The sequence below is a fragment of the Oxyura jamaicensis genome, chromosome Z (genome assembly GCF_011077185.1).
Source record: "Oxyura jamaicensis isolate SHBP4307 breed ruddy duck chromosome Z, BPBGC_Ojam_1.0, whole genome shotgun sequence".
In the NCBI taxonomy this organism is placed as follows: domain Eukaryota; kingdom Metazoa; phylum Chordata; class Aves; order Anseriformes; family Anatidae; genus Oxyura; species Oxyura jamaicensis.
In genome coordinates, this window is record NC_048926.1 from 29,866,633 (window position 1) to 29,891,968 (window position 25,336).

General features: G+C 39.4%; 1 protein-coding gene and 1 long non-coding RNA gene across 6 annotated transcripts in view; one reads left to right on the forward strand and one right to left on the reverse strand.

Moving 5' to 3' along the window:
* Nucleotides 1–852: 852 nt before the first annotated feature.
* On the reverse strand, nt 853–16,300 carry LOC118155847. The gene is made up of 3 exons (XR_004746043.1): nt 16,286–16,300; nt 1,568–1,572; nt 853–972 (listed from the first exon to the last, which is right to left on the reverse strand). It is a non-coding gene; the product is annotated as an uncharacterized LOC118155847 (long non-coding RNA).
* The window catches only part of RIC1 (RIC1 homolog, RAB6A GEF complex partner 1), a 51,209-nt gene continuing 30,201 nt past the window's right edge, over nt 4,329–25,336 (forward strand). For 3 of the 5 annotated variants that reach the window (XM_035309411.1, XM_035309413.1, XM_035309412.1), the window contains exons 1-3: nt 4,333–4,710; nt 15,119–15,226; nt 20,477–20,553. In XM_035309411.1, coding sequence (XP_035165302.1) covers nt 4,570–4,710; nt 15,119–15,226; nt 20,477–20,553 — 326 coding nt within the window. In that variant the 5' untranslated portion in view covers nt 4,333–4,569. Of the gene's footprint in view, nt 4,711–15,118; nt 15,227–20,476; nt 20,554–25,336 lie in introns of all 5 variants that reach the window. The other 2 variants (XM_035309415.1, XM_035309414.1) reach the window with 2 other exon arrangements.

Consider the following 25,336-nt stretch of genomic DNA (forward strand, 5'->3'; position numbering starts at 1 on the left):
TTTCCACAGACAGCAACAACAGAAATAACACAAATATTACTAAGGCTTCAGCCTTTACTTGTTGCACATTGCACTGTTACAACAGAATACTAAAATCTAGTTGCTGTTGACTGCAGTACTTTCCCTTCATTGATGTTGTTCTCAGCATACAACCTGGTATTGTTCACCAGAAACATCATGATCTGGAGGCTTTTTCGCCTCCTATGCATACACATGCATTACAACGCTGTAGCATTAACTGAGAAAGCTACACGGAGCTGCAGAAGACATGCAGGTCTCTTATTTTTTTGTGTGTTTAAATTTTCTTTGTTAAGTTTATCTGTACTTTCATTAGGTAAGATGAAAAAATGTAATTAATCCCGAAGAAAGATTATTCTAAAAGTTATACCTATTCTTTGGGGTGTATTTTATGGCATTTATTTCCTAATATAAGGAATAGAAAAGAAGTTAGCAAATGAGTTGCTGCTATGCTCCTAATTAATCCGATTTATTGATTTAGGAGGCTATTTATCAGAAAAGCAGGCTAAAAGGGGTTCAGAGAAGGGCCTATATCAAAGAGGATGTTTGTAGCAGAAGCGCTGTCTGAGGGGTGGGAATCTGATGATAAGACATTTCCAAGTTACCTACTTAGAGATCGAGGATAAGAAATATCTTGATGCTTTGCTTCCTTAGTACATATTTTTTCAACAGATCTTATTTTTTTCTGGGCTCTAAAATATACATCATGAATACTCATTCCTCTTTGTGTCTGTGTTCGGACTGACTTCAGCTGGAACATGGAATTTGTGCGGGAACAGCAAACATTTGCACACGGAAAACAAGGAGGTGATTGGAGAGTCAGCAAGACTTCAGTAAGAGCAGATTGTGCCTGACTAATCTGGTGGTGTTCTACAACAGGGTTACAGCATTGGTGGATAGGGGAAGAGCAATTGACATCATCTACCTGGACTTGTGCAGAGCATTTGACACAGTCTCGCATAATGTCCTTGTTTCTGAATTGGACAAACATGGTTTTGATGGATGGACCACTCGGTGGATAAGGAGCTGGCTGGATGATCACAAAGAGTTGCAGCCAGTGGCTCAATGTCCAGTTGGAGATCAGTGACGAGTGGTGTTCCTCACTGGTCAGTACTGGTGACTGGCACTATTTAACATCTTTGTTGGTGACATGGGCAGTGGGATCAAGTGCACCTCAGCAAGTTTGCCAATGACACCAAGCTGTGTGGTGCAGTTAACACACTGGAGGAAAAGGATGGCATCCAGAGGGACCTGAACAGGCAGGAGAGGTGGGCCTGCGTGAAACTCATGAGGTTCAACAAGGCCTAATGCAAGGGCCCCCATCTGGGCTGGGGTAACTCTAAGCACAAATACAGGTTGGGCAGAGAACGGATTGAGAGCAGCCCTGAGGAGAAGGGCCTTAGCTGTTGGTTGATGAGAAGCTCAACATGAGCTGGCCATGTGCACTGGCAGCCCAGAAAGCCAACTGTATGCTGGGCTGCATCAAAAGCAGCACGGCCAGCAGGTTGAGGGAGGTGATTCTCCCCCATCTGCTCTGCTCTTATGGCACCCCACCTGGAGTCCTGCATTCAGCCCTGAGGCCCCCAGCACAAGGAGGACATGGATGTATTAGAACAAGTCCAGAGGAGGGACATGAGGGTGATCAAAGGGCTGGAGCACCTCGTCTATGCAGACAGGCTGAGGGAATTGGGGTTGTTTAGCCTGAAGAAAGCTCCAGTGGGACCTTGTAGCAACTTTCTAATACTTAAAGGAGGCCTACAGAAAAGCTGCTGAGGGACTCTTTGTCCAGGAGTGTAGTGATAGGACAAGGGGGAATGGCTTTAAACTAGAAGAGGGGAAATTTAGGTTGGATATAAGGAAGAAATTCTTTACTCAGGGGATAGTGAGGCACTGGAAGTGAGGGCCCAGAGAAGCTGTGGATGCCCCATCCTTGGAAACGTTTAAGGCCAGGCTGGATGGGGCTTTGAGCAACCTGGTCTGGTGGGAGGTGACCCTGCCCAGGGCAGGGGGTTGGAATGACATGATCCTGGAGGTCCATTCCCACCCAAAGTATTCTGTGATTCTATGACTTATTACCAAGAAAAGATGTTAGGAGAGAACAGGGCTTAGGTGTGGGGACAAGCCACATTGTTTGAAAGGAACTAGGTAATATGGAGTTTTAACTAGACATGTTTGCCTGTATACCACTGTCCAGAGGAATTGCTGCAACAGAATACAGTGGTTCAGTAAGTTACTGAACAGAGAGAGTTGTTCAGTAAGTTTCCCTAATTACTTCTACCTGTAGCTGTATCTTTGCAACACATCACCTGACCTTGCAATGGCACAAACACTTACTGTCACTTCTCTTCCATCTTCTATGGTATTCCTTCACCTTTTTTTTTTTTCTTTCTCCAATTACAAGAGACTAATCAGCCTCTGTCACTACATCTAAAGCTGCCTTGAGCTCAGGCAGTTTCTACTTCTCAGTCTTCTCACCACATGCTCCTGCTCCCTCCTTAATGTGTGAATAAAAACAGCTGGACAATTTTGGAAACAAGAAGAGGGAACAGGTGTTGGCTGAAAAATAACCTAGAGGGAAAAAAAAAAGAAATATATAAATACACATACTATTTTCAGATGGGTTAGTTCCCTAATCTAACTCGTCACTTACTGGGAGAAATGATGCCTACACCAGAGAGTGTAAACTAGGCCCTAGGAACTGGTCTAATTGTTCAGCTAACCTGATGGGGTCCTCAGTTAAAGACTTCATCTCCTTCTTAAAACCCCTAACACCGCTCTGCTGGTAAGGAGAGGAGGGAGCTCACCTAAGAGGATACACAGTTAGTATTAGTACTGTTAGTATCAGGGAAGGCAAAATTCTCAATATCTCTTCTACTTTGTTCTAATTCTTACCAGAGCCTAGAGTGCGCTCTTCTCTAGGGACAGTGTTAATTGCAGTCCCTGTCTCCCTTCCTGGAGCGACTGCTGCTGCCACCAGTGCAATATTAGGATTATAGGGAGCACAACTTGGCTCCTTCTCTGAAAAGGGACTCTTATTGTTTACATATAAACCTAAAGCCTGAATTTTCATCAGAACTGTATTTTGGTCAAAATACTGCTGTTTCCTTAATTGGTTCTTTTGTCCAGATTGATGCACAATATTTAACCATTTTATTCTTTTATCATCTCCTCTAATTTTGGGTTTAGTTTTCCAATTTCTTATCATTCTTCAGGAAGAACTGTCGCTAGGCGCTCCCCCAGGGGTATCTTCCTGTCCCCCGGAACTCGTATTTCCCATTTTTCCTAGCCCTTGTCAGTGCACTGCTACAGGAATCTCCCTCCTGCAGGGTACCGCACACTAACGTTCCAACTCTGGAAAACGGGGGTGCCCTGCCAAGCACTTCCCCGTGCAAGGGCTTACCGTGCACCAAATTTCCCGAGACTCTTCCTTGCTCCCTTTTATCTCACACTTTGTCCATCTCTGGCCGTGCCCCTCGCGGAGCTATGGAGCCGCGGATCAGGACTCCACCCTCGCTTGGTACAGAAGCACGTCTCAATCACACGTCACACAGTCTCACCCGACCCCCAAGGCAATACTTCGTATTTCTTGCCTTGGTCTGTGCACAGTTACCGGATCAATTCCTAAACCCGGGGTGCCTACCTTCTTCCCTTCCCCACTACTTCATGGATCCTGCCTTTATTTCCCGAGGACCGGGACCCTCCCGTTTCCCCACTGAAGGGTAATCCCGGTTCACAGCCTGCCCGGTGCTTCACAGACAATGCTCGGCTTTCAGTTGCCGGCCTGCTGTGAGGCAGATCTGACTTTTATACTCCTTGCGGAGGTAACGGTTCTTACACCGCGGCTTCCGCCCAATTGCTCTGAGGATTCTGCTAGCCTGCGTTTTACAAGGTTGCCTGTTAAGCTTTCTTCTCACTGCAGGCGTATCTCAATACCACGTTCCTTCCCTCCGAGCAAGGTAACTCTGCAAAAGCAGCGTTTTTGTTCCCGCAGTCCCCAGAGAGCAGAGCTCAGCGCCTGCCCCCTCGTCAGCGCCCCGCCGCCTCCTGGCGTCCCCCCCCCCGCCCTGCGCGGTCCCAGCACACCCACGCCCCGCGGCTGCCCCCCGCCACGCCTCCCGGCGCATGCGCACACCCCTGTCCCCCTCCCTCCCTCCCCGTCCGCTTTTCCGCCCGGAACCTCGGCACGGAGCCCCCCCCGCTTGACGCCACTTCCGCGCGGGCCCGCCGCCGGGGCCAATGGGCCGCTGCCAGCCCGGCCCCGCCCCTTGCTCCCCCCTCCCCCTTCCTCCGCCGAGCAGCGCCCGGACGCCGGAGCGGGGGGCGGGCGGCACGGACATGGCGGCGGCCGCCTCGGGCCCCGCAGCGACGCTGGCAGCGGGCGGGCGAGGCGCCGGCGGCAGCGAGGAGCCGCAGCGGGGGGCCCCGCAGCCGCCCCGGCCGCGCTCCGAGCAGTGACCGGCTGCAGGTGACCGTCGCCCCGCGGCTGGTGCCGCCGCCGCCCCCCGCCTAGGCTAGAGGCCGCCGAGAGCCGCGCCCCGCGATCCCGCCGCCATGTATTTCCTCAGCGGCTGGCCCAAACGGCTGCTGTGCCCGCTGGAGAGCCCCGAGCGGCCCCTCCACATCCGCACCGACCCGCAGAGAGCCTTCTTCGCCGTGCTGGCCCCGTCCCAGCTCAGCGTCTGGTACTGCAGGGTGAGTGCGTCCCCGCCTGGCCCCCCTCTTCCGTCCTCATCGGTAGAAGGGTCGCGAAATCTGGGGCCCGCAGGAACCCCGGTGCCTCGGGTGAGGCCCCCCCTGTGAACCGTGCCGTTAGCCCCACGTACTGACCACTAGCAGCCTGGCGTTGCAAACACGCATCAGGTAAACGTGCTCAGAGCTGGCATCAGTTCTTCCCAAAAATGAGACTTCTGCCCAACTTTCTATATTTTTTAAAGCTTCGAGTTTAAGCGGCAGGCAAGCTTAACGCAGAGGGTGCTCATAGCAGTTTCTGCAAATGTGCTTCATGTATTTTGTGTTTTTTATGTTTTGCGCTTTATATAAAAGAGCATACAAACATAAAACATACGAAGCACCTACTTTTGTCAAGCAGAACTGCCTGTAACACCATGCAATTACATAACCCATAAGAAGTTCAGTAACTTTTTACGATTACAAGTCAGATGCATTGTGACTGAACGTAAGAATTGACACAGCTTTGGAATGGAAGTTGCTGCTCTAGCAGCATCCAGTTTTGAGATCGTGTACAGTAAACATCAAATGTGTTGCTTTAAATGAGCTTTGAATTAGTTTGGTAACATAGAAGCACTGCATGTCAATTTGGTTTGACTCAGTCTTATGAAACAGCTGGGATGTTGACTTTAAATGTTGATGCTGGATCTTTTTAAATACTGCCTTGATTAGATTCCCTCTCTGTCTAGAAGTATCTCCGACTCCAGATAATTTTCAGAGTTCATCTTGGATTACAGAGAAAAGTAAAAATCCTATTTTAGAAAGCTGGTGTAGAAAGGTATCAAACAACAGTCACAGCCTTAAAATCCTGTTTTGATTTATGCTGAGATTTCATCACTTTGCTTTCTGTTGTGCTCTGCATGGCTGATAATCAGTTCCTCGGTGGGTTGCTGCTGTGGCTGTCTTTAACTTCGACAAGTATCCAGCCAGGGAGTGTCAGCCCAGTAGCTATGCTGTGTGAACGGCATCGCGTGGCCTGCAGTCCCTTAGCTTCATGGCACCTACTGTAGGTGAACTATACTGTCTTCTAGCTGTTAAAGCTGTAGTTTTAGCTGTCAGTGAAGCATAATTGATGCCGTTTTCTGGGAAAATACATAAATTAGGATGGGCTTGTAGAATGCTTCTGTAGATGTATGCTATTGTCCAGAAGGCAGTTTACTTTATGGTCTGTTCCTGAGGACTGCCTTCATTAAGTTGCAAGTTTGGACTTGTTTTGAAATGTTAAACAAGGTATAACTATCAAGAGGCAGAACACTGGAAGAATTCACTTGTTGCAAAAAAAGGCTGAGCAAACTTACAGGTCATTAAACATTTCTCAACATGTTTTGGTTCCAGTGTGTCATGGGTGTTTTTAAGGAACGTGCTGACTTTGCCAGACTTGGTCAGTAACTGAGTTTAGACTATAAAATGTGGCAGTCTCTTCAGGAGAATCTTTTGCATTATTGTTAAGCATAGTATTTTTTTTGTTTTGTTTTTTAAAGATAAATATTAAAGTCATATGTTGAATTTCTATGAAACAAACTACATTTTTTTTACATTATAGAAAATGTTACCATTTGTGCTAGAGAAGATACTTCTGATGAGGCTAAGTTCTGGTCAGGTTGAACTAACTCAGTTTTGTGAAGTGGAAAAGCCTTTAGGCTAATGCCCTTGTTAAGACTTATTACTGTCTCAAATACATATGAAAGGTTTCCTGTAAGAATAAGGATGTGAGGCTGGTGAAACTGTTTTGAGGTTTTCAAGAACAAGGGGCCTTTTGAAATACTTTTCAGGCTTGTGAACTTACATTCAGTATTGTGTGTTTTTCAAGTGAAGTGGTAATGTTTAAAGCTCCTTTTCATCTGCTGTGTTTTAAGACCGAACATTAGGGAAAGTATATGCCAAAGCGTGGCTTGTTTTCTGGTTTGGAAGCCATATAGATGATAAGATTAGAAACTGATTTACGTGATGTGTGTAAAAACAGATGGAATTCTCCTGGTGACTTTGAGCCAAAAAGTTCTAGATGATTTAACTTGTTTTGGAGGGGGAGACTGGATTGTGGATACAAAGACCACTAATGAGTGGTGAACTTCTTTTACTGCATGCTGATACTGATAAAAGATGTTTGGGCATGCATCCCCAATGTGTGTATATTTCATTACAAACTGTATATGTTTAGTAATATACTTATTTGCATGTTATAAAACAGACACACAACAGAAATTAAAAAAGAATGAGATAAAGATGAAATAAACAATACTTTTAATTTTTGTCAGTGGCATAAATGTTTTCTTCTTGCTCCCCAATGGATTGTCTGGCACATGCTCCAGTTTGGAGACAGCTGATCTAAGTGGTTTTCTTTAAATTTCTTATGAAATATTGTGCCTTAGGTACCTCAGGAGATTAATTGACATTGAAAGCCAATTAAACTGTTTTCATTGACAGAATTGGAAAGCTTGTTGAGGGGTTTTTATTCTGCTAATGTTAAGTACGGGGGCATTTGAAATGTGAAACTTCAGTTCATGAAAGAAACTTTCTGAAATGCTAAAAAGAGACAGTTAATTGGCTTGGGTACTGAAGGTGAGGGTTTCATGAGGCAGCTGTGCAATCTGAAGGGTCGTCATCTTTCCTGCTTAGACCTGTATTTTTGGAGCTAGTATTGGCTTTTATGAGGCTGTTCCCTTTGCTGAACAAATAGAAACCTGCTTTTTTTCTGCTCATGGAGGGATCAAAGGAGCATTGTAGTTGGCTCACTGAAAGCATTACTCCTTTGACAGCAGTGGCCTTTAATTTTAGATCGGTTTGGTTATCTCATGAAGTAAGAACTTGAGGCAGTTCAGTGAATCCTAGATATTCACCCTCAGGGCTCTGGATACTGAGGGAAGCAGTGTGCAGCTGAAGGAGGAGATGTGACAGAGGTGTGGAGTTGAATTCCCCCCTGTAAATGTTGAACAGCAAAGTAAGTGGAACAGGAATAGAGTCTGATGGCACACTTGTATGTACAAGTATAGTTCAGCATTTTCTTCCTTTAATCTTAACAGACTCATGACAGTAATAAGTACTGGCCCTGAATATTTAATGAAAACTATTGGAGGTGGTTGTACTGCCTGTCATAACCAGTTTTGCAAGCTCCATGGTGTCCAAGTAGCTTGCTCAACTGTTCATTTTGAGGAAAATTTCTTAACTACCTAGGTGTTTACCAATGTAGTATTTACACCTACCCTTGTTTTTAAATTCTCCTGTTTTTTGTGATAATCTGACATTGAATGAGATCACCCAAATGAACTATAAACCTATGGGGAAACATGTATATCAGAATCCTAGATGACAGAATAATCTCTATTTGTTCTGAATGCTGAATTCGTATTTATGTTCAGGCAACTCTTCTAATGCACTCTGCTTGTGCTTTTCAGTCTCTACTGGTTCAGTGTTAGAGTTACATGCTTGAAACAAATTGAAAACAACAGGGATCTGTGCTTCCCTTAGAGAAATGCTCTCTCCAACCTGGAATTTTGGCACAGTATAAAAGAAGTTATTTGTGACACCAGTGCTTATAGTTAATGTGATATGTAAATAGACACTTTAAACAAGTGCAGTTGTTTCTTTTATCTTACTTATTACAGGTGGCTATTAAAAGAAAAAACTAACTGTACTTCCAGGGTTATGCTTTCAGGATCATACATTCCTCTCAGAACTCTAAGCAAAATAACTGTTGAATTACTGTATGTGGCCTTTCCCTAGGTAGCATAAGATACAATCTGTATCATTTTATCTGAAATTTGATTGGAAAATGGACAACAGACGTCTTCATAGTGACGCACGTGGTTGCTTACTGTGAACAGTATGGCACAGATGGCATCAGTGTGAACTACCTTGTCTTGTTTCTTCTGTTGTTTTTCTTTTTCTTTCTTTCTTTCTTTTTTTTTTTTTCCATAGTAATTTAACCTCTGAATTGCTGACTTCTTACAGATACCCACCTGGTACTGGTCTGAGAAGGCCATTTCTATTTATATATACTTCATTAAGAGCATTGGGTGTGCTGGTGCTCCTGTTATGAAGTTGTACTTATGGTTAGGTAATTAACAAAAAAGAGAGAGAAAATACCTATTAGACTGAGTTTGTCACATGAAATGTAAAGTTGTCATGTTAATAATATTCAGTACAGGTTTATTTGGTTTATTTAATATCAAATAGATGACCCTTCAAAGACATTGTAGAATTAACAGAATGAAGAGAAGAACATCTTCAGCTGTGGGTTTTGACTTTCCAAGCAGTGTCGCATAAAGTTGTTCGCCAGTATAAGATCAGATATGAGGTTAGAGCTTCTGTGAATCTGATCTTCATCACTAAAGTTCTATTTAATTTAAACTTAAGCACTTGATAGTTCATGGGTGTGAGGAACAGCAAAAATCTACAAAATGTGACCTTTCATATTGTCAATGTTTTTGAGCAGTAGATTAACTGAAGACTTTTGCTTGCGAGAGGCAGTGACTGTCATCCGCTAGACAGTTCTGATGCATTTTGCTTCTTGCTCTTTCACAGCAACTTATGTGAAGCGTGTCATTGGGAGCTGTGTGTGTATGCTTCTTGGGTGGGTACTCTGATTCTGAACTTTCTGTTGCTTTTTAAAACTCAATTAAAGCTTTAAGCATTATTTTTCTAATTAACCACATTATTAGAAATTCTTTTACCACTACCTTGTATTTGTGTTAACTACAAAGCAACTTTTCATACTCTATGTTCTTGTGGTCCTTACCAATGAATTATCCTTTCTTACATGGGTATACTTTTTCTTTTTACATTTAACCTTTTATGACTTTATAAACCTTAAGCTTCAACCTTAAAACTGGAGCACAAGCCATTTAAAGACAAAATACAGTGTGTGGTTTCACCAGGCTTGGGTCTGTTTTCTTGCAGCCTGTCACTTAGACTGCAAGCTCATCAGAACAGTGTATGTTTGATTTTTGTCTTGTGCTTACAGCCTAATACAGCACTGAAAGATTTGTCTTGTAAAACAAAACAGAACATCTATGTTTTTTAAAGAAATTGTCTCTGGATTCTGAGTGAGATTAAATGTTAGTGTTTAGAATACTGAATTGCTGGAGGATGAGAATGTACGAGGTTTGACCTTTATCTATGGCCATAAAGGATTCTGTTCGGTTCTGCGAAGAAGAAAAAAATGTACATTACACTATGTTGTTAGCTGGTGATACCACTGCATGCCCTCAGCACATCTAAGAATTTCTTCCTAGACATGGCAGTTGTGAGAAGACTAATTGTCTTCCAGATATTTGGTGTTTGGCAACTCTAAATGCAAAAAATTATTCTGTAAGTAAATTAGTAGAAGTGAGTTGATTGATGGAGGAGAACTGGGGAATAGAATCCTATAAAAGAAAGAAAAGGAGGTATTAAGGATTGCATAACTTGACTTGTGTTCGAAAAAAAATATTCAAGTTCCTCTGGATTTATATTTAGAATAAAAAGGGCAGAAAAAAATGTGGTTTGGAGTTGAACGTGTTGGATGTGTATAGGCTAGGCAAAACATCCAGAACTTTACAAAGTTCTTAAGTATTATTCAGACAGAAATGATAGGATTCTGTAAACCTTCAGCAGTATTTTTAAGAATTCATGTAATTTTTTGTTGCCATGCATAAGCATTTGAGCATAAGTTTATAAACTGCTGGAGACATTGCTGTCCTTGCCTAGGATACAGTGTTGCTATTCATATTTAACACAACTATAATTACTACTAAAAACTTTGCTTTGTATAAAAAAACAAGTCTTCTGGTGTCTGACAGGTACATCTACAAGCTTGAGAGAGAGTGTTACTTCATGGTTTTATTAATTTTTGGGATGACTATAAATGGCAGTGTTCTTGTCTTGCTCTTTCTCTCTTTCGTTTTGGGTTCAAGTGAATTAGCGTTAAGAGAGCGACTGAAAATTAAGGAACATTAACAGGCTTCAGTATCTGAATCCAAAGATTCTGTTAGGTATTTAATTTTCAAACTTAGTCCAGTAGCCTCACACTGTATTTGCTGACCTACTTGTTAAATGTACTACATGCACAATTTGCTATTAGCCTGCAGCAGTCAAACCACAGACTCTAAATTAAGGAAAACCTTTGTTTTCATTATATTATATTCTGTCAAACAATGACTGTACCTCTCTCCAGTTGCCTAATGTCTTATTATATTTTAATGCTTTTAAGCGCCTCGATTAAAGACAGTCACTCGTTCCTGTGAGGGTTGCTGTTCAAGTCTGTGCTCCTTGTGCTATTTAAAGACAGCCAGTTCGGAGCAGCATTCACATCTTAGTTTGGGATTTAAATGTCTGCTCAATGTGCATTCACATCACATATTGTGGAATGCTTGTATTTGGAGAAGTAAACCAGGAATATCCCATATCCCATATCTAGCATGCAGAGAGATTTTGAAGTATGGTTTGTATATCTTGATAGATTTCTTTGCAAAAGCCACTTGATATGATGCAATCTTACGAGATTATTTATGCCTTAAAGAAAGGAGATGGAAAATATGGTATATTCTGGCAGGTGGAGTTAAATAAAACTATCAATTTTAAAATAGTTTCACTGTTATTTGTTGTAGTATTGTTTTGTTTTGGCCTGATGGTGACGAAGAGTTCATATTTCTCAGTTGGAAGTCCAAAGGAATTCTTATTGAACAATCTTTTAGCAGTTGACAATGAAACAAACGGGGGCTTAAAAGTAGTTTGTTGAATTAGGTGTCTTTGCCTGTTAAGCTGGTTTGCTACATTACATGAATGATGTAGCTCCTGTAATTAGAATTGGTCATCCAAAACATATTTGCTTTCATCTGCCTGCTTTGAATTCTGTCATAAGTAATTAAAAAGGGGGGGGGGGGGGGGGGGCTTTTTTTTTAGCTGGGAAGGATTTGTTGAGAAACATAAAGATTTCAGAGTAGGGGACCTGTGGAAAGGGTGGAGGAAGGAAGCAAGATAGATTAGTGGTGGACGAGAAAGGAAGGAGATACAGTATATTGAAATATGGGAACAAGAAGTTGTATTCTATTGCTCTCTTTTTAATACTGGAGCACGCTGGAGAATTTGTTTACTCTTTGGTGATGATATTAGTATATTCTTTTTAAGGTTATCTTCTTCCCTCCTCCTTCCTTTTTGTGGTCCTTTGAGCATCCACCCACACTGTTCTATTCATGAGTGTCGGCTTCTGTTTTGGCTGACCTTATATTCCTTCCTGAGAGGCAAAGCGTACTATATCAAAATGCTAGATATTCTCTGCAGCAGATTGTGGAATGCCAGATAGGCTTCTCATCTATTTTGGAAAGCTTTTGCTAGCTTTAGGTTGCAGTTTGTGTGAAAGAATTATTTAATAGTTGCACAGAATGTCTTCAGATTTTCCTTCCTTAAAAACCAAAGGTGTTTACTTTCGTTATGTAGACAAATTTGTTTTGAACAACCTTTTTTTTTTTTTTTTTTTTTTTGCTAGGTCACTTCCCATGTTTCTTGAAACACCAGTTTCTTTAAAAGTTTGGACTCAGCCATTAAAACTTCAGTGAAAGGAAATTTTAAGCATTGCAAAGAAGGAGAATCAATGGCTTGACTTATTTGAGACTGTTTAATTACAGTTGTGCTTAACTAGATTTGTTTTAGTTTTCAATAGGCGGTGCCGAAATGTGAAGAGGCATGTTTTTTCCATGTTTTTTTTTGGTTTGGTTTGTTATGAAGCCGCTATAGAGAGTTGGTTTTCCCAACAGAAACAAATGTTAAAATTTAGGAAAAACTCTGTAACAGGATGTAAATAACTACTGCTTCTGTACAGACTATGACTTAATTATCTAAAACTTACTAGAGAAAGGCATTGTGCTAACTAGACCCTTCCGTGTGTTTTTTTTTTTTTTTTTTTTTTAATGGCTTGTTTCACTTGAGGTAAGTACTTAAAGTTAGGCCAATAGACTCCTGATTATAAAACAGAATTCTGTGCTCTTATACCTGTTAGGTCACTCTTTTCAGTAAGAAATGACTTCAAATGTAAAATGTCTGCTTATATTTCTCCTGCATGAGCAGAGCAGGAGAGCAGGTTGCCCTGTAGCTGTGCTGTAAACCTACTGAGTGAAAGTCTGTGTGTCAGGTGTTTTCTTTGCAGAGGAAGATTGATTTTTTTTTTTTGAGTTTCTGTATGTGGAGATAAGTTGCATTAGTGAAATAATCACCATTAACCATTAGCTAGGTAGACTTTTGGACCTATTGAATTAGAAACAGATCTGCTTGCTAATAAGAAAGAAAGCTACTGAATCTGCAAAAAGATCCAAAATGCTTATATGTACTTGTAATGATAACTCCTTTACTCTTCATCTGCAAAACACAAAATGAAATCAATCTAGATGTCTATTTCATATACATTTTACAGCTGCTATATAAGTAGAATGTTCTTCCAGATTCTGAGGTATAACAGCAGCTTTGTCATAAATAAATGTCACAAGAACATTACAGCATAAATACTGTTATTATGTTTTGTAAAAGTAAGAATATAGGAAGAAAATTGTTGTGCATTAATGAGGTTCTGAAACATTTTTTGCCTGCTGCTAAAATGCTTGAAGCAGAGGAGTGCTTAAAGGTTGGTCTCGATCACTAGAGCAGATTACCATGATTGTGCTGTCACAAGGCACTTTATCTAAGGCATTTGACCTGGGTTTAAGTCAAGCAGTGAAAGGCTATGTACTTACAAGAACAAGCAAGAAGATTCTGCTAAGAGTAGTCTAATGTTAGTTTACTTGATTTGCAAGTAGCTGCAAAAGAAGCCATCTGAACTGAAAAAGCCGGCGTAAATAGTTCTTACAGTAAAGATTTCGTTTGCTTGTTATAGTTTCGAGTTTAAACACTGAACTTGATTTTTGGTAATTCGGTTCTGTGTGGCATTGAAATTTAAGTAATGGTACTGTTTACAGAAAGCAAAGTTACACTATAAATTTACCAAGGCCTATGTGACATTAATTAAAGTCCTAATTTATATGCATGGTGAAAGTATTTGATTACTTAATTTCATACTAATTTGTTTGTAGATCTGCTTATTCTTAAGGGAAACTGAAGCAATTGGTTCTGAATGTGATGGTATTAGATACTCTTCTAATTCTTGGGTATGGTGCAGCCATGTGATTTTGGGGTAGAATTATTTTTATTAGATTTGTTGTGCCAGCTTTTTCCTTTTGAGCTAGTAGACTAAGAGCAATAGTAAATTGCTATAACCTCTGGACCTCATGGCAGGCGATGAGTGTTGCCAAATATATCTGTGACTCCTTTTGGCAAATGAGTGGTTGTTGCTCAGCCTTTTCTTTCCCTTCCAGCAATGGAGAACTGTGCTCCTTTTGGTACTTAGTTTGCTGCTAAAGCTCTGAAGAAAAATCAGCATTCATATGGTTAGGAAAAGTTCGTCTACTGGGGAGGAGCTTCTTTTACGAAAAGCATGGCTTGTTTAATTTAGCTGAAGGCTGAGGAAGTACAGTTGTGATCTGAGTAATGTGTAAGCACACATCTTTCTCCTTCCCTCTTTCCCAGTGGTGGAAGGTTGCAAATGGGAATACCTATCTAAGCTGAAAGTTCTTACTGGTTTAAGAGAAGAAAGTGCAAACATTCTTCAGTAATTATATTTAATATCTGTTTCTAAGCATGGGAGCAAGAAAAGATAGCCTTCCATTAGATTTTTACATCATAGTTCCAAATTGTTTTCAAGAAAGGAAATGAAAGCTTGGTGCCTTTGGTTGCATTTTCTGGGCCTCATGACTCCAGAGCTCTTCTCCGTTCCCAAGAAGAAAGGTGCCAGCAGTTGCATCTCATATGCAAAATCTCTGCAGTGAACCTGAGATGTGTTTTTTCTGCGTGATTTCTAGCAACCTTTTCTTGAAGAGATATAAAACAAATTCTCTGGTTATCATTCTATTTAATACAGTGGTCCATCCATTTAGTAGAAACAATACAGATAGATTGTACCAAGTCCTCTATGTAGGATGTTTCATTTTAGCTAATTTGACAGTCCTTTTCATTATTAGAAGCTACTAGAGACACTTTTGTTCATTTAAGTATCAGTTATCTTTTGTGTAACTTGAATCTATTTTTGTAGTCTGTAATGACTCTTTTCTGGGCAAATGAACTATTTAATTCAAGTATCCTTTATTTAGAGGAGTGAGATTAGGAATGACAGTGTGGCAAGAATTCACCATAGACTCTCTTTAAAACCACTGTTGTATTATTATGCATTGTCAAATACTCATTAATCTTTTAACTTCCCTTTTCAAGAGAAGCATGCTGATAAGGAAACATAACTGTTTATAGTTTCCATTCCTTCTAGACATTAGATGTAATTATTATTGTGTTACTTTCTTTTATTTTTTTTTCCTTTCAGCCCAGTGTATTAATTGTGAGTTACAAGGAACTGGCAAAAGCAGCTTCTCAGTTTGGACCGTACAAACAAGCAGAATGGCGGCCTGACAGCACCATGATAGCTGTTTCAGTAAGTAGGGTTTTGTCTTTTTATTGCTGTTAAACTATTGGAAACAGAGTTTTGTATTACCAGTTTCCCTGCAGAAATCTGTAGACGGTGTGTGCATTTAACTGATACTTATTTTGTGCAAATAAGTAATAGTGCAAAATGGGTTTTTGGATGATAGAAGGTTTCTTAAGTAATTTTAGTGTTTTTTTCCCCTGAAAAATGACCTGCAGTTCTTTGTATTAACATGATGTGTAATGTATTTGCTAGGGCTGATACAGCATCACTTTATTGCAGTAACCTGATCACAAATAATAAGGGAATTTACAGGCATGTGTATAAAAGAAATAAATAAATAAGGAATTAGGTGATATAAGCGTGTATACCTTGATAAATAGGATTTAGAGATATTTTGGAAAGATGGGTCTTCAGTGGATGAAAATGTGGATGGAAAGATGAAATCTTGTCTTGCATGTGACAATAATGTTTAGTCATGTTTCATTGGAAGTGCTGTGCTCACAGAAGTTCAGTGGACTATTTGAGCTCCAGTATTCAGAAGTAATTTTGATGTGCAAGGTAGACACAGCAAAGGTAGGAGCAGAAATTTTAGAAGTCAGAACACAGCATCTTGCAACTTTTGGCCAGGTCTTCTGTTACGACCAGGTCTTAAGTTTAGATGTGTTTAATTTTAATAGCTTTTTAAATCAAGGCTATTGTGAAAATGTATGGAAGACTGAAATCATCAAAACTATCCATCAGAAGATGGACATGTGGAATTGCAAATCAGATAGTAGCCACTGTAATTGCTTGGAACAGTAACTTAATCTCCTGATATAAACCACTCTTTGTACTTAAAATGATGCCTGTAGTGTTTTGGAGTTTTTAAATCAGTCAGGCATTGTTATAATGGAAAATACCAGATGGTTTATGGAATAGCTCCTGCCTCTACCATTACCTTTATGACTCTAAATCAACTAAACTTCTGGGGATACCCTTTTTGTGTACATAATGCTGGGGTAGACTTTTATCAGTAGTTGATTTAGAATGTTTAAATAGCCTAAAAGGATCTGATGAAACCAGTACAGGAAAGTGTTTCTACTAGTGTAAGATTTTATCCTCAGATCTTATATGCTAATAGTTACCACTAAAGGGAAAAAAAGGAGAATTCTGTACCATTTACCATGAATAAACAAATAAGTCTTTCATTTTTAAAACACAGAATATAATCACAAGTAAACTACCCATTTCAATTACATCTTTATGCTGGAATTCAGAAGAGATTTAGATTTTTAAATTCAATTAGTTTGTGTATTATTTTTTCTGTGATATTGGGATCAATTTCCTGAAGAGACATTATTGTTCAGCTAACATTCAGACTAGCTTTATTTTTTTCCCATTCAGTTACTGCACTTTTAAGTTTTTCTGCAGCTAAAAGCATTGTGTTATTTTCTGCAAATGACATCAGGTTGTAAATGCCTGTATGTTTAAGTCTGTTTGTCAACTTAAGCTTCACAAAACAGAACTCAAAATGGTCAGTTTAAAAAATAACTGTCGTGACTTTTCTAATATTCATGTTTCTTATGTTAATATTGCATTTCCTGAGTGTATATATATACAGTTAGTGTAGGCAAACATGTTTGTTATACTAGTTTTAACACCAGTTTTGGATAGCAAGTTTTTTTAATAAGCTGTTGAAACGCGTATGAGGTTTAAGTTAAAACAGAGAAGACTACTCTTAAAAATGCAGGTATTTTTGTTATAGAGAGACAGTGGATGAAAGGCAGTATTGGGAGGCCTAATTAAGAAGGTAGTTCTGCTGATGCATGGTAGTCTTGTCCCCAGGTAAAACTATGAACTTCTTTCCAACAGAAAAGTATTGTGTCCATTCTTGGTGACTTTTCCTTAAGGAGAATACTCATAGGAACAAATGGAGGAGCCGATAGCAAGGCTAGCTAATAAATAAATAAATATTTTGTACTTCTAGTTTTGTTGAAGTTATTAGTGCAGTCATATGCCATAGCTAAAGATCTTCATTTGAAATCTTTTCAGTGATTTAGTTTTTTAGCTGTTGTTACCTGTGCCCTTGCATTTCTTGATTGCAGTTGTGTGTTTGATAATAAAACTGTTGTGCTTTGTTTTTCAAATGTGAACAGAAGTTTTTTTTTTTTTTTAAGTTCATAGCAACTGTACCACTTAGCTAATTTTTTGTTTTTAAGTGACATAATGATGGGCAGGGGAGTTGAGAGTCAGGAGCAGTGATCCATCCACAGTGCTATTTCCTTCTTTCTGCCAAAGTGTTCTGAGAATCTTGGAAAAAAAAAATACTTCATAGTGTTTGTTGTGAGGTGATTATTATTATTTGTACTAAAGGCAAACTTTGATCTAACAAGTAAGGCATTATAAAATACCTCAGGTAGCTTTAATGGTATGCAGTTAAACAAGCTTAAGCAGTTCCCACACTGTCATCATCCTCCAGAAATTCTAGCTTCTATTACTAATAGTATCTTTTAGTGCTAAACTCTTGGCACGTTTTTAAACTGACAGTCTTGCTTTGAACTATCACATATATCACATATTCACTATCATTATGAAAGTGACTAGGATCGAACTCTACCCCCGCCCCCCCGTCCCGGCCCCCCCGGTATTTTTCAGTTTCTTTTCTCATATTGGTGTATTCGTAATTTTTCTAGGGTTACTCTGTCCAGATTAGTATATACACCCATAGTAGCTAATTCTACTACCTTAATAAAGCTGTGAAGTGAAACAAGATGCTTAAATGTAGAGAAAAATACCAGGCATTTTAGTCTTTCCCCATATGTGGGCAGTCCTCTGATACAAGCTACTCTTCAGGGTCCATTCCCATAGCTAAAGCAGAGCTCTATTAAATACTGTAGCAGTATTTAATAGTATTTAATACTGAGAAACCCTGTAGTGAAGTCTCTTGCAAGGCACTGAATGTTTATACTTTGATCATACTCATTCAGATAGGTTTTTGTATTGCTTTAGAAATGTTTGTGCTGCAGTGAAACTTATGAAGTAACCAGCACTGTCACATGTTTCCTAATCAATTTGCAACAAGTGCATGGTTGAATGCTTCTGCGTTTCAGCAAGCTATTCATGGAATTTGAGGTTCTATCTAGAAATGAAGCTGTAACAATAGCAAGTTGTGCTTTGAATGGGATTCAGCTAAGGCCTTTGTACCTTAATATGAGTATAAAGATTACTTCACAGTATTGTTTTACTTTTCCTTCCAGTATAAGGTAACATACAGGTTAAATAATTAATGATGTAATGGAAAGAACTTGTAAAGATGTTAGAAATGAGCATGTTTCCTTACTGCATAATGCTTGAACATGATATTACTGCACGTGGAAAGTCTTCCATTTAATTTCAACCTGTCTCAAGATGACCATTATCATTTGGATTTTAGTTTTGCATAAGAAAAGTATTTGCTTTGAATGAAAACAGTTGTGTTTTAAGTATATTCTTGACTTTATGAAACTGAAAGACAAATTTCTTTAGCAATAAAGCAAAATATTTGAGTGGATAAAAAATGGCTTCTGTGAACTGATAAAGTAAGCTAATGAGTATTGCTGTTTCCTTTATTCACGGAAGAGGAAACCAGCCTTGCAAAGCATCTTGAAACTATGCATTTCAGTGCTTCTTGTCTTTTAGTAATAGTGCTTTAGGTACATGCCTAGCTCATATTGAAGTGTTTGTATGGAAATACCGGTTAACCGAAATGTGTTTGCCAGAAGGATAAATTTGTGCTTTAAACAAATCTTATATATTAATTTTGAAAAGCTAACCTTACTGGTCATCTGCTTGTCTGGGGTTATACAAACAGTTGATCAGCTTCTACTGATGACTGGAACATCTGATAACTAAATGATTTATATTTGTTCTCTGAATAGCATTTTAGTTTAAAGTCAGTCTTCCAGAATAACAGAATGTGACTTGGTGTTGGATGACAGTGAAACTTTTTTTCAGGCACTGGAAGATTTTAAAAAGGCATTATGATAACTAAAGGTACTGTTTGACAGGAGAATTTTTCAAAACCTACCTGAATGACTAACAATGAGAGGTTGTGCCTACCTGCTTTGCAGTCTTCACAGGGACATGGGAGTCCTGGTGGGCAGTAGGGTAACCATGAGCCAGCAATGTGTCCTCTTGGCCAAGAAGGCCAACAGTACCCTGGGCTGCATTTGAAAGAGTGTTGCTAGCAGGTTGAGGGAGGTGATCCTGCTCCTCTACTCAGCCCTGGTGAGGCCACACCTGGAGTGCTGTGTCCAGCTCTGGGCTACCCAGTGCAAGAGGGATGTGGAGCTACTGGAGTGAGTCCAGAGGAAGGCTACAAAGATGACTAGATGAATGGAGCCCCTGTTGTACAAGGACAGGCTGAGAGAGCTGGGCCTGTTTAGCCTGGAAAACAGAAGACTGAGGGGAGACCTACCTCATCGTGTCCAAATTTTTGAGGGGAGTGTATCAAGAAGACAAAGCCAGTCTCTTTTCAGTTGTGCCCAGCGACAGGACAAGAGGCAACAGGCACAAACTGAAGCACTGAATATGAGAGGGCACTTCTTTACTGTGAGGGTGACAGAATACTGAACAGGTTGCCCAGAGAGGTTGTGGAGTCTCCTTCTCTGGAGATACTCAAAATCCACCTGGATGCCATCCTGCACAGTGTGCTCTAGGTGATCCTGCTTGGCAAGGGCGTTTGACTGGATGATCTTCAGAGGTCCCTTCCAACTTCATTCATTCTGTGATTCTGTAATGCCCATATGTGTTCAAGTAGATGGAAGTTTTGCTCTGAAGAGATAGTGCATACTACTAGATGCTTACTGCATTAACTCTCTCCTTTGCAAAAGCGTAGTTCATTCTCTCCTATTCAAAGCACAAGTTGCTGTTTCTACAGGCTCATTTCTCCTTTTGAGAATGAGATGCCCCAGTTCTGAATATCTGATGTAGCTATCTAGTCTTATGTATTTATATCTATATGAATTGGGAAAATCTCTGTTGGACACATACAGCCACAATGTTTTTTTCATATTTGCTTTCTGTTCTGAGTGATCCATTCAGTTGATTTTAAAGGCTAGTATGGATTTTAACTAGAATGAATTCCAAAGTACCATTTTTTCAGTATGTCTGAAAGTTGATGCAAGTGTATGTTTGTGCTTAATATATGTGAGACATGCATAGAAATGAAAAGAATCTGTATAGACTTTACTTATGCTTCTAGACCAGGTGTATACTTAATCAGTATTTCTCTTTCAGACTGCAAAGGGATACATCTTATTTTTTGAAATCCCATCAGCAAGAGACAAGTATCTTTATGAGCCAATGTATCCAAAGTAAGTATTTTAAACTTTCTTTTGTATCCCCACAATGTGGAAATATACAACCAGACAAGTCCTAGGCAGATAACATGATTAAAAACTTACTCTTCCAGTGTGTGTTTTAAGCATTGATATGGAGCATCATTCTCACGAGTTTTAGTCAGTAGAAAGCTGACTTAATTGGTTTGCTGTTCACTTATAGGATTCCTCAGGTCAATTTTATGAGCTCTCAAAATTCTAAGTAGCAGGGTTGAAATCACCTAATTTTGTAATTGATTTAAGGCAGTCTATTGAATTCCTGATCTGTCACAAGCCTTAATAGTTAGTTTAGAATAGTTCAGTTAAATAAATCATGTTTCTTAGAAATTACTTGGGTACAGATTTTTAAAAGTTCCTGTCTTCCCTCCAACTTTGTAATAATTTAGAAATTTTTGAAACAAAGAGGGAAGGAATTCTCAAAGAAAGAATATGAACTGTTCTTAGTAAGAATATGGAATATTCAAATATTTTAGCTATAATGCGTTATATTGTCATTGTTATTTTCCTTATTTTGAACCATGTAATACATCTATTGTGTTAAAACGTAAAGTGAAATCACATTGGATATGTCTGTGGTTGACGTCTTTGAGTTCTAATATGATTTGGCAAAATTGGAAAATATTTGGGAGAAATGAAAACCTTAAGGGGTGCATTTGTGTGTCTTTGTATATTCACATAGGCAGAATCTGTAGTCATTAATAGGATCAAATTTAATATGATCAAATTTGCCCAGAGGAATAGTGAAATGCTCTTTTATGGTGTATGTATGTTTTCATATTTATATAACAAGTTTAAACAAACTTGATGGGTAGGTGTCTGCAAGTAGAGATTTGTGAAGAGTGTTGGGTAACTGATAATGTCATATAAGAGGAAAACATTTTAAAATAACTATTACATCATTAATGTTTAAAATTCTAATTTTTATGAAGATCTGGGTTTTTTAATCTCAATTCATTTACAAGTATTTATAGGAAGAAATGACTTAGCAGCTAGTAGATGACTTCAAACAGAATTATTTGTTGCTTCATTAAGTGGAAAATTGTGTGTGTGACAATACTGTATGCATTGGTGAATGGAGTCAAATCCAGTTGGAGGCCGGTCATGAGTGGAGTCCCCCAGGGCTCGGTACTGGGGCCAGTCTTCTTTAACATCTTCATCGATGATCTGGACGAGGGGATCGAGTGCACCCTCAGCAAGTTTGCAGATGACACCAAGTTAGGTGCGTGTGTCGATCTGCTCGAGGGTAGGAAGGCTCTGCAGGAGGATCTGGATAGGCTGGACCGCTGGGCCGAGGCCAACGGTATGAAGTTCAACAAGGCCAAGTGCCAGGTCCTGCACCTGGGGCCCAACAACCCCAAACAGAGCTACAGGCTGGGAGACGTGTGGTTAGAAAGCTGCCTGTCAGAGGCAGCTTTTGGTTGACAGTTGGCTGAATATGAGCCAGCAGTGTGCTCAGGCGCCCAACAGCATCCTGGCTTGCATAAGAAACAGCGTGGCCAGCAGGTCGAGGGAAGTGATTGTCCCCCTGTACTCAGCTCTGGTGAGGCCGCACCTCGAGTACTGCGTTCAGTTTTGGGCCCCTCACTACAAGAAGGACACGGAGGTGCTTGAGCGAGTCCAGAGAAGGGCTACGATGCTGGTGAAGGGTCTGGAGAACAAGTCCTACGAGGAGCGGCTGAGGGAGCTGGGCTTGTTCAGCCTGGAGAAGAGGAGGCTCAGGGGCAACCTTATTGCACTCTACAGGTACCTGAAAGGAGGCTTTAGCGAGGTGGCGGTTGGTCTATTCTCCCATGCGCCTGGTGACAGGACGAGGGGGAATGGGCTAAAGTTGCGCCAGGGGAGGTTTAGGTTGGATATTAGGAAGAACTTCACGGAAAGTGTTGTTAGGCATTGGAATGGGCTGCCCAGGGAAGTGGTTGAGTCACCATCCCTGGAGGTCTTTAAAAGGCATTTAGATGTAGAGCTTAGGGATATGGTTTAGTGGAGGACTTGTTAGTGTTAGGTCAGAGGTTGGACTCGGTGATCTTGGAGGTCTCTTCCAACCTAGACTGTTCCGTGATTCTGTAATTCTGTGATATTTTTGCCTCTGAAACAGCCCTGAAAGCTCTGGAATTAAGTGGAATTTACTGTTTTTCATATTTGTCTGTTTTCCAAAAACCTAAGACCAATATAGATAAGTTACATTACTTGCCTTTTCTGAGACAGATTTTCACACTGTAGGTCAAATTTGCATGCTGACTTTTCACATCTGACTTACTGTCATCAGATAAAAAGAAGGAAAAAAAAGAAATTTAACTTCATAAAAACCTGTTGAAATGAATAAAGTAATAGTATATCTACAGCTGCACCTAAAGCAGAAGACTAAACAATAATTGATGGTATGCTCTTCTGTTCTGAATGTAATATTTAACTGCTAAAATCTAAAACTGAATGAAGTCTGTATAAAACATGGAGTAAGTGAGAAAGAAGAAATTTGAGAAAACTTTAGACATGACACATGAAGGCAGGCTTCAAAATCTCTATTAAGCAGTTAATGACTGCTGTTAGTTTATGTTAATTTAGTTAATGACTGGTTAGTTTAATATAAAAATGTTAATGTAAATGTTTTTGTTGTAAACCTAAAAGTGTATGTTTTATGAAAAAGTATCTGTTAACTGAGCTGTGTGTTGAATGGCAATATATTTAAGATGTATTTATCTAGCCAAAAGGATATAACGCTTTTTCCATGGATGAAAGGGACAAGGTGAATGTACCTAGACTGTTTATGATGGGTTGCTCACAATCTCCTAAGACTAATTCATGGACTTAATTTTAAGAAGATGAATGATCTCACTGAATTTACTGGGATTACTAGTCTGTCTATATTTAGCTCTCAGTTTTGAAAACCTATTTAACGTTACTACTGGTTATATTAATCAAAAGAAAGACACAAACCCAATAGCGTTTGTGTGTAAATTATCTGCTGTGATTAACTTAAAATTTCTGTAAACTCTTATGAGGGGCTGGAGTTTCTGTGCAGCTGCATTGCTTTGTCTGTCGACAGTTTCAGTAGTTCTTTGTAGTTTCTCATTTGTAGATCAAATATTAAACAAATGAAGAAAAAAAAAGAATAGACTAACAAATCCAAAATCTCTGGACTGAAACTAACTTTCTTTTGGAATATGTTTGTTTTCCAAAGAGTAGATCATTTCACTGAAACATTGTATTTCACTTCTACTGGACCAAACAGTATTAAAAAAAGCATTCTGTTAACTTTGAAATTATGAAAAATCATTGTAAGGGCTCACACATGACTTGTATGGTGTATGAAAGGGGTCATCTTACTGTTTTCTCTCACTGTAGCAGGGTGTTCTTGGCTCCTTACTTTATGTTGGCAGTAGTCATTACACAGCTGAGCCTTAAGGCAAGCCAGGTTGCTGACCCCATGGGGAAACTAAACCCGACTCTCTCCTTTCTCTACCTTCCCCAGATTCTAGTAGCTTAGCTTATAGGCTCTCATAAAATATAATAGAGGTTTGGTATTAGAAACTGGTGACCTTGAGGTAGCAATGAGTGCAAGGAAGCAGTCATTACAGCTTTGTTTTTTAGCAGGATTTAGCAGTGATAATTGAGTGATGATTCTCTTTAGTTCATGTTGAAGGAATTGCTTGTTTTGTTTTAACTCTCATGTAGATACTAATTCTAGCTTGTATAGCTCTGTCTAACATAGTTATTTATATAAGTTATCTGTGAGTAGAAGAGTGGTGACTTTTGCAAAGTATAAGGAAGATTTGAGGCTGTCCTTATGTTATGGGTATGTCCTTATGTTATAGGACTGTCTTATCAGCTGCTAGAAACAAAGTCATTAGAAAAAGTGAAATGGATGAAAAACAGGTTTAATTGTAGGTTCACACACTTTGCATATATTAGGTAAAGTGTTTTTTTTCCTCTACCTTTCTTCTCTTTGGCTACCTCTACAACATACTGGAAAGTTAAGTGATGCTATAGAATATTATCAGTTCTGTTTTGTTTCTAGCTAATGGGCACACTTGTGTCAGTGCTCCTAAAAGCTGGACTTGCTGTAGTTTGTAAAATTCTGAAAATTTGCTTAGTGTTGATGATCTGTCCATATCTACTTACATTTTTGTAAACAGAATGAGGCCAGATCTTCAGTATTCTTTCTTTAAATAATAACGGCCAGTTCTGACTGAGTCATAGAGGGTAAACATCATGGCTAAAAAAATAAAAATAAAAGGAAAGCTCTCTTAACACACCTTTAGCTTGAAAAGAACTCTTATGTATTGCAGGTAAACATAATGAGATTGTGGTGTACTGGAAATACATACCAGCAACATCCTCAGCTCTCTACCAGAATCCTGAAGCAAGACTTCAGGTGCTAATATATATGATAAACTTTCTCAACTTCAGGTTTTTGCCTTCCTCTGTTTTAGGACACTGGTAGGTGCAGTAAAATTACAGCTTTATAAAGCATTAGTATTTTTGAAAGAATTGCTTAAGATTTTACTTGATAATTGAAATGTCCAAATAATGGTTTAGCCTTCACTTCAAGAAATGGACCAAAATAGTCACTGAAAATTAAAGTTACCTCTTTCATCCCTGTGGGAGAGAGATACAATCCTTATGGTTTAATTTTTTTATATAAAATTGTTATGATATATGGCTGTTGATCAAGGTAATCCAGAAGAGTTTGCCTGTAATCGAATTGTTAACAGAACTACTCCAGCATATAGTTACTGTGTAAACCATAATTATGCTTGCT